This window comes from Helianthus annuus, chromosome 16, assembly GCF_002127325.2.
Source record: "Helianthus annuus cultivar XRQ/B chromosome 16, HanXRQr2.0-SUNRISE, whole genome shotgun sequence".
NCBI lineage: Eukaryota > Viridiplantae > Streptophyta > Magnoliopsida > Asterales > Asteraceae > Helianthus > Helianthus annuus.
This window is the reverse complement of record NC_035448.2, coordinates 163,303,318-163,316,583: the sequence shown is the minus strand read 5'-3', so window position 1 is coordinate 163,316,583 and position 13,266 is coordinate 163,303,318. Positions and strand designations below refer to the sequence as shown.

The 13,266-nt window shown below is 45.0% G+C and overlaps 1 protein-coding gene across 1 annotated transcript; it reads right to left on the bottom strand.

The window, feature by feature from the left end:
* Window positions 1-11,439: 11,439 nt before the first annotated feature.
* Window positions 11,440-12,262, bottom strand: LOC110917455 (kiwellin-1). The gene has a single exon (XM_022162005.2). The coding sequence runs from the start codon at window positions 12,087-12,089 to the stop codon at window positions 11,538-11,540; it is 552 nt and encodes a 183-aa protein (XP_022017697.1). The 5' UTR covers window positions 12,090-12,262; the 3' UTR covers window positions 11,440-11,537.
* Between the last annotated feature and the right edge of the window lie 1,004 nt (window positions 12,263-13,266).

Below are 13,266 nucleotides of genomic sequence, written 5' to 3'. Positions count from 1 at the left end.
TGACAGTTGGGTCATCATATCAGTGACAACTGTTTTTACCCCATATGGACACGTATTTCCGTTCGTACATCTTTTTGAATTTGAAAAGTTGCCTTCGCGTATAAATAACGACTCCTTATGTAGGAGTTCAAATCCCTTCCCCCAAATCATTCCTTCGTCGTTCTTTCTAATCAATGGCTTCGAAAACCAACGAATCGTCTTCCACCGCTGCCGCCCCTGCAGACATACTGTTTTGTAAGTGGGGCGTAACATCCTTCAACAATCTTGTTCATGATTATGGTATTAGGGCCGAATGGAACCCCGTTTTGCCGTCCAAAACCGACACTGCATTCCCCTTGAAGGTGGGTAAAATCACTTTGTTCAGTGATTTTTTCAAATTCTGCAATTTCCGGCTACCCATCACCAAATTTTTGAAATCGGTGCTTGATTTTTACCGTATCCACATTTCTCAAATACATCCCCTTGGTTTAGTGAAACTTCGGCAATTTGAGTATGCCTGCATAGCACTGGGCCATATCCCAGAACTGGTTGTCTTTAGGGCTTTCTTTGTGCTTGTGTGGAAATCCCCTTTCTTTACTTTCGACCGGAGGGATACTGACGTGTCGTGCCTAAGGGATATTCCTACCAGTTCGAGGGACAAAGATTGGAAGAAAAAATTCTTCTATCTTGATGCCGCTGTTATCCCTGGGGAAATGCACTGGAGAGAGAAAGGGCCAAAGGATAAAGTGAAAGACGATGCTCCTCCTGAGGATGCGTACGCGTCAAATGTTCTGTACATAAAGCTGTGTGGCCGCCCCTTCGAGTGCACAATTATCCCAGAAGGTGCGTTGGTGATGGCCGGCATGAGTTTGTTGTGGCCTGATATTAAGCGCTATCCCTCATTTCAAAGGGACGATGCAGGTATGTTTACGTTATCGTGCATTGCTATTTTTGCAGTGTCTTTTTTTTTTTAACTCCCCATATGTCACACAGGGGAGTGGGGTATGTTTGACTTTATTGATCCTCCTCGGCATCTCGCGTTGAAGCCTGCCGACCGCGTGTTGGACGAAGGAGAACCAGATGTGCTAAGGGTGCATCTTGAGCAGTTTCTTCTACCCGCTGTACCGGCGGACCCCACAGCATACGTCACCCCGTTGTCAGGTGTGGCAACTACCGCCTTGTCAGTGTCGGAGAAAAAACCTACCCGGATAAAGCTTACCAGGAAGAAACACACAGCAATCCATGGGGGTGTGCCCTCCATGGAGGAAACTTCCAGTGTTGGGCGTGATGTTCCTTTGATCACCGATCTGACCAGTCCAGGTCGTGCCTCTAAGAAAAGAAAAACCTTTGTCATACCTACTCTAAGTGCCTTTGAGGCGGTACAGGCTGCTTGTGCTTTCCCAACAGGTACCTATTGCTGACTACCACTGTAGCATACTAGTGTTCATGTTGCTAAAGCCCCGCTACGTTTATTGTGCAGGTACCTCTGTGGGAGTGCCATCTGGAGTTGTTACACCAACACTTGTGCCGACCGTGGCGTTGTCATGCCCTGGTTCCAGTGTTAGTATGTCCACAGTCCCCAACACCTCGGCTTCTGCTACTGCCGCTGTGAGCTGTGTCATGCCCCTCCCTATTCCTACGTTATCAGTAGCTGTAACTGTCGATCCGCTATCCTCACTTCGGACAGGCGGTCTTGATACACCTGTGATTGACTCGCCCATAGGCATTTTTGCTGATGTGGATAAAGATGCTACTACCGTGTCAGCGGCACAGGAGGTAACCAGCATGGGTGGTGGCGAAACTCGAGGATCGAGCAGCGGTATTGCTGATGACGGTTTCCGTCTGATTGACGACCTGTTTATACCAACTGTTCGTTGGGACCCCCATGCTCAAGATAAACGCTACCAGCCTCACTGGAAAATCGCTGAATCCTCAAGGCTGATTTTCCCCCCTGTGGTTCAACACTGGGTCGAGCGGGCGTATCCCCCTGCCGAAGCGGCGTACGTAGAGGGTTTGAACAATGAAGATCTGATGAATTCTTCAATATCTGACTCTGTGAGCCTACCACGAAGGTTGGTTGAAATCCGTCGCAGGTGGATGCATGATAACACCCAACTCCACCAGGCTCGAGCAACTATTCAAGAATTGAGGGACGACAAGCATCGCTTAGAAAGTCAACTTCAGACTGTGGGATTAAGGGAGGCCAGATTCTTGTCGGAGAAAAACAAAGCTGAGGGCTTGTGGGGGCGTTTGAGTACCTGCGTGAATCGCCCCATTTTACTAGCTTGGTTGATCGTCTCTCCGCGGCTGCTTACCAATCCGGGCATCATGATGGTGTGTATAAGGGCTATATGGATTGCCATCAGTTGGATAGGGTATCGCCGGATTTTCATGCTGTTAAGGGTAAGCTGCAGACTGATATGGCGAGCGCCCTTGAAGCGGCGTATACCGAGCCGCTGCCCTGTTATGGCGATTTAATGGACAAAGTCAATGAGGATGGGATAGAATCGTTGCGTCTGATGCTGGACCCCGCAGAGGAGTCTGAAGAAGAATGACAACTTCGTTTTTCTTTTTGTTGCTTGTTATGTACTCTTATTGCTTTGCTAATGACACTGTTTGAATTGGATTTAGTGCCTGTTTCTGTTTTGATTTGACAGCTATATTAATGCAAATGTCATGATTTCTGACACCGCCGAATTTTTAAAATATGGCTCTGTGACGTGTGATGATTATTTTCCATTAATGCACCCGACGTCACCACTGTCAAAACTTTTTACTCCTGCTATAAATTTACCTTTCGTTTCCTTATTTGGTTGTTTGGACATGATGGAAAGAAAACGATATAGGCAAAGACTCTCCGAGATCTTCCGGGTTCTTGACGCTGCTGATGGCTTGCTCCAGCTGCAATACCCGGTAACGAGGTCGATGCTTAGGGAGAGGAGACCCATTCCCAATGCTGCTCCGGTTCGTGCTAACCGAGCATGTCAGAGCATTGTTATTGAGGATCCTCAACCAGTGGATCCCGGAGTGCCACAGCTATCAGCTGATGTGCTGTCTAGTCTGATTCCGGTGAACCCTGAACAGCGATATCGTCTGACGTACCAACGCCATTCTGGTGGTCGGCCAAGGAGGCAGCAGGTGGATGGCTCAGGTACGGTGGTTCCGATGGTTGATGGTTCATCTGACAATTTGGCCATCGATCCAGTTGTAGTTGTGGGTGATGAGGTGGTGGTGCATACCCCTGCAGTGGTGATGGCACCCAACCTTCCTCAGTAGGTGTTTTGAACATGTTCTGTATTTTGGTTCCCATATGTTTGGTTTTTAGTGACAGGGACAAGTACTTGGTTTTTTTTTGAGATAGGTCATGTACATGTAGTGATGCCTATCTGTTTTGGGGCGGTGTATGTATCTATTACCAAGATACCCGCCGTAAGCGCTTGTTATTGTTAACCCTATGACTTATATGAATGAAAAAATATTTCGTGTTTAAGGGTGTTGTTTGTGTTTTTACCGTTTTATGCATTCATCGTGCGATGGTAACTTTTTTAACAAATAAACTTAAATCTTTATTAAACTTGCATGGAGTAATAAAAGAAAAGCAGGAAAACCCCGACACGGGTTACAAATGTGAATTGAGAAGATAGTTAACTCTTGCTGTTAGGAGCAAGGTTTTACAGGTAGCATTTCCTCAACTGGGCGATGTTCCAACTGCGCGGTATTGGCGTGCCATCTAGTCGGGATAGGCGATAGGCCCCTTTACCCAGATCTTCTTGAATGATATAAGGGCCTTCCCAGTTTGGGCTCAGTTTTCCTGAGGGTTCCATTCTACTTGCTTCGTTGTCACGCATGACGTAATCACCCGCCTTGAAACTCTGTTTAGCCACCCGTTTGTTATAATACTTTTCCAACGCTTTCTTGTATCGTGCTTCGCTGATGGCGGCTGCTTCACGCCTTTCTTCCAACAAATCCAAGCCTTCTCTCAGAGATTGGTCGTTGTCATTGCCTATGTTGAGACGGCGTAATGACGGTAACCCTGCTTCAGCAGGTATCATTGCCTCCATTCCGTAGGTGAGGCTGAATGGGGTTTCGTTGTTGCTAGTTTTGGGCATTGTTCTATGTGCCCAAAGGACATGTGGCAATTCTTCCACCCACGAGCTTCCCTCGTGCCCCAGTCGTTTTTTGATGCCCTCTAGCAAACTCCTGTTCGTCCGCTCCACCTGTCCGTTACCTTGGGGGTGTGCTACCGACGTAAAAATCTGCTGGATGTGGAGATCAGTGCACCATTCCTGGAAAATTCTATCCGTGAACTGTGTCCCGTTGTCACTCACCAGGTAAAGCGGTAACCCGAACCTGCACACTATGTGCTCCTGGAGGAATTTTTTGGCATTTTCCGCCGTTATCTTAGCCAAGGGTTTTGCTTCCACCCATTTGGTGAAGTAATCAACCGCCACAATTAGGTACTTTAACTTTCCGGGGGCCGGCGGGAAAGGTCCTACGATATCCACGGCCCATTTCTGGAAAGGCCACGCTGCTGTCACCGGTACCAGGCTGTTCTTGGGCCGTATTGTCTGAGGAGCGAACTTCTGGCAACTGCGGCATTTTCGTAGTTCTGTTACAGCGTCTTCGTGCATCCCAGGCCAGTAATATCCCGCGCTATGGATTTTGGCCACCACTGCTCGAGGTCCGGCGTGTATGCCGCATAGACCTGCGTGAATTTCGCTGATGAGGTACTTTGCCTCTACTGGGGAAACACATCGCAGCAACGGACCCAAGTAAGATTTTCGGTATAGGACACCGTCATTGACCTCATATTGTAGCGCTTTCGTTTGTATCTTCTGTGCTTCGCCCTTGGCGGGAGGTAGCTCACCTGTTTCGAGGAAGCGTAGAATCGGAGTATACCAGCAAGGTTCTTCCATTGTGATGGCAGAAACACTCCGTGGTTCGATTGAGGGTGTCTGTAACGTTTCCACTTTGACTTCCTTTTCCATGCCTGAGGTGGCGAGTTTGCTTAGGGCGTCTGCTATTTGATTCTTTCCTCTATGTACATGGTTGAGTCTGACCTTGTCGAAGGAATCCATAAGTTCTTTAGTTTTCGCCAGGTATTTCGCCATTGACTCGTCTTTAGCTTCATACGTTTCGTTTACCTGATTGTTAACCAGCAACGAGTCGACGTATGCGTCTACCCTGGCTGCCCCCATGGATTTTGCCATCCGTAAACCTGCCAATAATGCCTCGTACTCCGCTTCATTATTAGAACATTCAAAGTCGAAACGTAAGGCGTACATTAGTTTGATTTGATCTGGACTTATTAGCATTAGGCCTGCACCGGACCCCTTTCCGCTAGATGATCCATCAGTGTATAGTTTCCAAGTCTGCCTTGTAGTGCTGGACTCTGGTATATCTTGGACGACTGGGTTCGTAATGACTTCTCCTTCCGGTATTTCAGCTAAAAAATCAGCAATCACTTGCCCTTTAACCGCTGTTCGCTTCTGATATTCAATATCTAAAGCCCCCAGCTCAATGGCCCATTTAGCCAACCTGCCCGAAACCTCTGGCTTGTGTAAAACTTGCTGTAGCGGGTAATTGGTTAAGATTTGTACACGGTGTGCCTGAAAGTATCTTCTTAGTCGCCTTGTGGCGTGTACTAATGCTAAAACTAGCTTTTCCAGTGTAGGATAGCGCGTTTCAGGCCCCGCTAGCACCCGGCTTATGTAGTATATTGGTGTCTGCTTCCCTTCTTGTTCAACCATGAGCACGGCGCTCACCGCCGTATGAGCTGCCGCTAAATACATCTTTAGTATTTCACTTGGCCTGGGCGCTGTCAGCGTAGGTAACCCTTCTATAAAACGTTTCATTTCTTGTAGAGCCTGCTCCGCTTCGCTGGTCCATTTGAAATTCTTCTTGTTGAGGCAATCTTTTAATGTTTTTATGAAAGGCAATGACTTTTCGGCGTGCCTTGCTAAGAACCTGTTGATTGCTACCAGTCGTCCATTTAGGGCTTGAGCTTCTTTCAGCGTTCGGGGAGAAGGCATTCGCGCTATGGCGGCTACCTTTTCCGGGTTAGCTTTAAAACCGTCTCGGGTGACTACTACCCCCAGGAACTTCCCCTCTTCCACCCCAAACGAACACTTCTTTGGATTTAATTTTATGTTGTATTCTCTGAGCCGCTGGAAAGTTTCCTCGATATCTGCCAACATCTGTTTTTCTTCGCTGCTTTTAATTACGAGGTCGTCTACATAGACTTCCAAATTTCGCCCGATCTGTGCCTCAAACACCTTGTCCATGAGCCTCTGATAGGTAGCTCCTGCGTTTCGTAGCCCAAAAGGCATCTTGGTGTAACAAAAGATCCCCACGTCGGTATGAAACGCTGTTTTTTCTTCATCTTCCTTGGACATTTTAATCTGGTGGTACCCTTTATACGCGTCTAGGAAACATTTGAATCGATAGGGTACCAGGGAGTCGACTTTTAAATCAATCTCGGGTAACGGGTACGCATCTTTTGGGCACGCCTTGTTTAAGTCTTTGAAATCGATGCACATTCGCCACGTGCCATCTGGTTTTTTCACCATGACCGGGTTGGATACCCATGTATGGTATTGCGTTTCCCTGAGAATTCCAGCTTCCACTAACTTTCGTACTTCTTTAACGACCGCCGCCCGGCGGTCCGGAGCCATGCTGCGCTTACCCTGAGCAACCGGCTTGACGCCTGGAAGTGTGGCGAGCCTGTGTTCCGCTTTGTCACGGGGGACTCCCGTCATATCGGAGTGCTCGAAAGCGAAAATGTCCGCGTTTCTTTTTAACAATTGCTTCAAGTCGCTTACAACTTCCGGGGACAGAGTGTCCCCAATTGTGACCATTTGGTCTGGATGGCGCGTGCTTAATACCCATCTTTCTGGTCCCGTGGCCCCGGTGGGCCCCTGGCGACATCGTTTGGTATTTAGTACTTCCCCGATTTTATCGCGAAATATGGTAGCGATACCTTGCGGTGTTGGGAACTTCATAAAACCCCTTGCCGTGGAGACTATGGCGTCCAATTTTCCCAGGGTGAATCTTCCGATTATCACATTGTGGTATGACTCAGCGCGGCTTACAAGGAAAGTTAGTAGTATGGTTCTTTCTTTGGGTGATTGCCCGAAGGTTACCGGGAAAGTGATTTGACCAATAGGGTCAACCTTTTCCCCTGTGAAACCTTTTATTGGGGTGTGTACTGATTCAAGCAACTTCCTATCCTCTGGTTGCATTCTGTTAAAGCAATGTTCATAGATAATGTCTTCTGAGCTTCCGGTGTCGACTAGGATTCGCCTCATGCGGTAGTCTCCTACTGCCGCGGAGATGATCAGGGCGTCTGTGGTAAGATGCAAGTCCTCCATTCGCAGTTCTATAGTCATTGTTGCCAACATCCAAGGCTCGAGCGTGGAGAAACTCCGCTTCGCCCCCCTTCCCATGTCAGCGTGAACCATGTTCAATTCGCGCGGCCTTTTGCCTGCCGCTTTATCATTCTCCTCCTTGACCACAGGCGGGCCTTGCTTGATATCTCGCACTAGGTGTGCCAACTTACCCGACTTCACAAAGTATTCGATCTGTTTTTTAAGCTGAAAACAGTCGTTGGTGTCATGCCCGCTCCCCTTGTGGTACTCGCAGTATTTACTCGTATCTTTGTTAGGGTTGTCTTTCAACGGCTTTGGTGGATTAAGCCTGAGGTTTTCTGAGGCAAGAATTTCAGCCGGGGTCTTACTTAAGTTGGGATATTCAGACCGAGGTTTTGACGTCTCGTTCCTTGAATAGGAGCTTCGGTGTCTGTCATATCGCGAGTCTTTGTCGTTTCTCTGATATCGGTCTCCCCTATGTTTGCTTTTGGACCCCCGGTGATCTTTTTCCTCCTGATTTTTTAGGGCTTCTTTCTTTCTATTGGCTGCGTGACTGGCCGCTACCGCTTTTTCTTGTATAACATATACCTTGGCTATTCGCAGTATATCATCTATGGTTGGGGGTACACCATCCCTTCCATGCAGCGTTCTTAGTAGCTCGTCATCGTTGACTCCTTGGAGGAATGCTCCACATGCCAGATCGTTGGTGACGCCTGGGATCGCCAGGCTTTCTTTGTTGAATCTGATGATAAAGTTTTCTACCGTCTCATTGTCTCGACAACGAATATGAAGGAGTTCGTTCCTATCTTTCGTATGTCGGTGCTGCTGACTAAACTGTAGGATAAACTTTGATTCCAAATCTTCAAAGCTGTCTATCTCGCCTGTGGGCAGGCTGTCCCACCATACTCGTGCCGCTCCCACTAGAGTTTGTACGAACATTTTGCACCATAGGGGCATGGGCCAGCAGGCCACTTCACCGGCGCTCTTAAATAAATTGAGATGGTCGTCAGGATCGGTGAGGCCATCGTACTTGCCGACCGTTTGGGGCATTTTGGGTTTTTCCTTAATAGGAGCTTCGGCGATCCTACGAGTGAATTTGGACCGGAACGTCGCGTCTACCGGCTTGTATGGTTTGGTTAGTTCATCTTCTTCCACATTTACGGGTTGTGCAGGTGGAACGTTTGTACCCGGGGCAGGTCCTGCCATTAGGTTGGAGTTTTCCAAAGGGGTTACCCGGGGTCTGACCGCATTTCCTCTGTCGTGCACAGGCTCAGTTGGCGCTTGGGTATACATTGGTTGTGGAGTTGGAAAATTCCGCCATGGCGGCATGTAAGCCGCGTACGGCGATTGAGAGCTTCCTTGCGCTGTTCCTTGAAACGGGTACGCTGAACCCCCGTATGAGGGTAAATATCCGTAAGGGGGTGCATAGCAATACCCCGGGAAATACATCTGATTTCCTGGTGTGACAGGGGCATTCATTACTCCAGCTGGCATGATGACCGGCTGATGAGGTGGTGTAGATAACGCCGCCGTGAGCGCTGCTGAGTATAGCGGCGGCATTGGGTTGGAAACCAACGGCTGGTAGTATTGAGGCGTACTGATTTCTGACACTATGGTACTGGGGCTCGCCGAGGTAATAACAGGGGTGGAGTAGAGGCGTGAAGCCTGTGAAAAAATAGTTGTCACTGGGGTGAATGCGTTACTGCTAGTCCCCCCCAACCTCCTTGGTGGTATTTGTGAGGGCATATAGAGGAAAGGGCTTGTAACCACGGTCTGGGAAGAGACGGTGGTGATATTGTCAAAACCTGGAGGTGGTCCTTCTGCCTCGAACTCTGGATCTAACGACCTCGTGACGGCTGGGGAAGACTGTGGAACGGTACTAGTTTCCGCCCCTAACGCCAAGTTATTATCTGCCAACGTTTGACCAGCCGTGTTCTGATCACTTGCCATGAGGTTCTTGTCGCTAAATAGGTCCCACGGATGGCGCCAATGAAGAAACACTGACCTAAGCAGCACCTATGGCTTCAATGATTAGTGACCCGAACGCTTGGCTGCAAAACAGAAACACCGTTAGGACTCGTTACAGGAATGGGGTTATTCCTGTAACCACCCTCCGGCGTGAGAATAAGTATTGGTTTATGAAAGAAGTTTTGGAGAAGAAGATATATGAGAACAAGATGATCATACCTTATACGTGTACCTCTATTTATAGGTTTTCCATTAGGGTTTCCTTGAACCTAGGATATATTCCGATAAGTTAGAGATTTACACGATCTTCCCGAAAAGTTGGAGATTTGGTTGTGCACCTTCCATGTAGATATAGAAGGTTCTAGAATAATCGTTTGTATTTATATTAATATAATAGGTTGTAACCGGGTCGGGTTGACCGATGCGGGTCACACCTCGTCACTGGATAACACTTGACTTTTCGGGTTAAAACGCTAAATAATTAAACTAAGCATGAAGGGATTACTTACAAGAGTCCAAAGGACAGAAGATAAACAACGACAATGAGTAAAGAGCCCAAAAACACTAACCTTTGTGGTTATCGATCTACACTGGTGTGGAACTCGCCAGAGACTCTAAATCGGTGAGCGGAGCACCTACGGTTACTGAATCAACACATATCATTAGTTTAAGAGCCATGTGATCCCGACCTAACTGTAGTTAGAAGACGCACATCTGAATCAGGGTACCCAAACTTTGTCGGACCTTCACCGGAACCCTAGCATCATCTCTCCGCCGCTTTTTTTTAATATATTTTGAAAGTGGTTGTAAGTGGAGGAGAGAGAAAAGGTAATGATAAAGGTATAAAAGAATATTATTTAATTGAAAAGGAGAGAGAAAATGTAGTGTTTTTTAGTGTAATTTAGGGTGAAAAAATGATGGAATGGATGTGAATTGCAAGGCTCTTCTAGACATGCTGGATGATGATAGTTATGTCGGCAAATACAAGTTTTATATAGAAAAGAAGTTTGAGGAGATGGTTGATTGGTTTCTAAAAGACAAATTAGAGATCAATATTAGGCCGCTTCCTGCATATGCTGAAAACAATAGGAAAATAAGTTTACTGGACCTATACATGGCTGTTAAGAAGGAAGGAGGTCATCGGAGAGTGACCGAGAATAATATGTGGGCTGTAATCTCAAAAGACATGGGTTTTGATTACAAGGAAGGAGAATTCATGAGACTTATGTATGCCATGTACTTAGATGTACTGGTTTATTATTATAAGTTCAAAACCACTCAAAAAGAAGTAGCCGAAAAGGAAGTAAAGGTAGACCAGGGGATTCATGTTGCTGAAGCAAGGCAGAGCAAAAGCCTGAACGAGAATGAAGGATCAAGCAGACGGCCTGGTGCAGAACAAGAAGGGGCAGCCGAAGAGCACTATGCCTTCTTCGCCGGAAACGACTGGTACGGTCTTAAAAGGCTGCAACGAAGAAAGAGGTTCGACTTCAAGAGAGCGGAGAAAGTTGTTAATGAAGCCGATGACAGCGTGATAATGCATTCTCGGAAGAAACATTAAGTTTATGGGGAGTGTATTAGTAAATATAAACTTAATTTATATTTTATGTATGTTTTAGTATGTTAAAACTTATGCTTATGTGTATGTAACAAATATACTCGAACGGTTATGTTGGTTTTGTGAGACACCATTTCAAGTGGCGGTTTCCCTCTAAAATCAACCAACTTTCAACCGTCATATGGATATTGCCGGGAACATTAACCGGCACCAAGACATTTTCACAACCGAAATTGTCCTCTTCATTCTTGCCTGCATATTCTTTGTTCACTGCACACACATATCACAAATACGATGAACCCTCACATTCAAACAACTTCCGCTGCACATGTATTCAACATCCAACAATTTTGGGCAGCCATGGATAACCGACTCTCCCCAATAGAACTGAAAGTGTATTTTCTAATATTACTCACAAACCACCCTACGTTAAATTCTACCACTTGAAGGGTTTATTCTGAGTGTGTATTCAAGTTGCAGCCTAGCAACTCATTCAACAAGAATATAAACTTGCACTGAATTCTGGATATTCATTACTTGGTAGTTTAATCAAACAGGATACCCAATATAAACACAAATATATATAGCTTCACGTAAAATATATATATACTCACTAGCAAATAAACACATAATAACTTTTTGACATTCTTAAGAAGAGTTACATATAATTATTCTGACCAAGTAATATCCAAATCTCCCCAGTTATCTTGTGATACCCCTAAGGCTTTCCACACAGCTTTTGAAGCATCAACAATATTATTGGGGCAAGGTGGTTGATAGTCATGATCTGCATCACACCCCATAGTAGAGTCACACTCATCCACAACCATCGCCTTCACGCTCCTCCCGTTTCCGTTGATGGTGATATACTTATGGCACCTATCCCCTCCCTTGTACCATCCAGTTGATAATGCCACAACTGGCGTGTCATCGGAGTGGTATTGGTTGTCACACTCTGACGGGCCACCGCCATCACCTCCCTTTTGGAAACTGTTTATGGTAAGCTTTGCTTTAGTAGCACTTGTCACTGCAGGAGAGCATGTATACGTGGTGTAGAACTTACCTTGGACACAACAATCCGAGTCATTCTCTTTGTTGCATTGTCCAGGAGGTGGTTTTCTTCCCCGGATGCCGCCACTCGGTTTGCAAGTCTGAGCATTGATTTGAATAGAAGTTGCCGCTAGGAGAATGAATAACATAATAAAGTGGAATCTCTTCATTCTTGAACCTTGATTTTAGTTTCTCTTTTACGATGGTGTTTAATGTCTAGCAAGGCAAAGTGATTCTGCTCTTATAGGGATTTGGCTAAGCAGCAAGACTAGTTTGTGGTCAACCTTTTTTTCTTGATAAATATTCATTCTTTTCTTGAATAAAATTTTATCTTGTGTGGTATGGCTTATATTCTTGAAAGAACAAAATTGCAGTTTTACTTTGAATATTATATTATAGAAGCCTGCCATAATTCAACTCATCAAACCTCTATTTCTTGTACACTTCACACATGTTATAATAATCGCCAATTTTTTGCTAGGCATCCTTTCTTTTTCATCAAACTTTACACTCATTTTAATAATTATTACCTACATTTCAACATGTAAATATGGAAACTTATCCTACAATTTATCCTATACATATCAAAAATTGTCATTCCCACAAATTAGGTTGTTTTGAAAGAGTGTGGTTTAAAAATGAGTTATAAGTTTAATTTAGTTAGCTAATTTAGGACCGTTCGAAAAATCGTTCGCTAATTTAGGGAATACAATAAATTAACTAATATATATAGGAGTAAGTTCATAGGGGAACCACTAAAATTGAGAAACCGGGAACCACTATTTTTACATAAAAAGTCATTTAAAATAAAGAAAACATTTTTATATAATTTCTTCGTCACATAAAAACATGTAGAAGCCATTCAAATAAAGTTTCTCAAAGCATAATGATGATAATCTTTACCTTTGCTTTGCTGCTCTTATTTTTTCTATTTTCTTTTTTCTGATTGTCATACATACATCATGTTCTAATTTTTCAGCTTTTGTGATTGTCGTCATTGAAAGGATTCTTTGCATTACAAGTTGTCTGATTTCTTCTAGCATAGTGATGATAGCCTTCCTTCGTGTTTGTCGAGGCGTGAATTGAAGCTTTCACTCGATATTTATTTAAATATTTGAGAGTCAACTTTTAAGCTAATTAAATTGTTAGTAAATCGAATAGATAAATGATATAATGCTAAATTAACAATTAATAAAGATCGATGTGAACCAAATAATACATACTGCCTAATGCCAAAATAACTAAATAGCTAGGTTACATTTACAGCACTGCTTAATGATTTATTTTTTTAACCACAAATTTGAATCACCCACTAGAGTATTATCGTGTCACCAGCAGAACCACCCG

What these genes read in the sequence shown, in the direction of transcription:
- LOC110917455 (XM_022162005.2), bottom strand. Translation starts at nt 12,089, where the DNA reads ATGAAGAGATTCCACTTTATTATGTTATTCATTCTCCTAGCGGCAACT.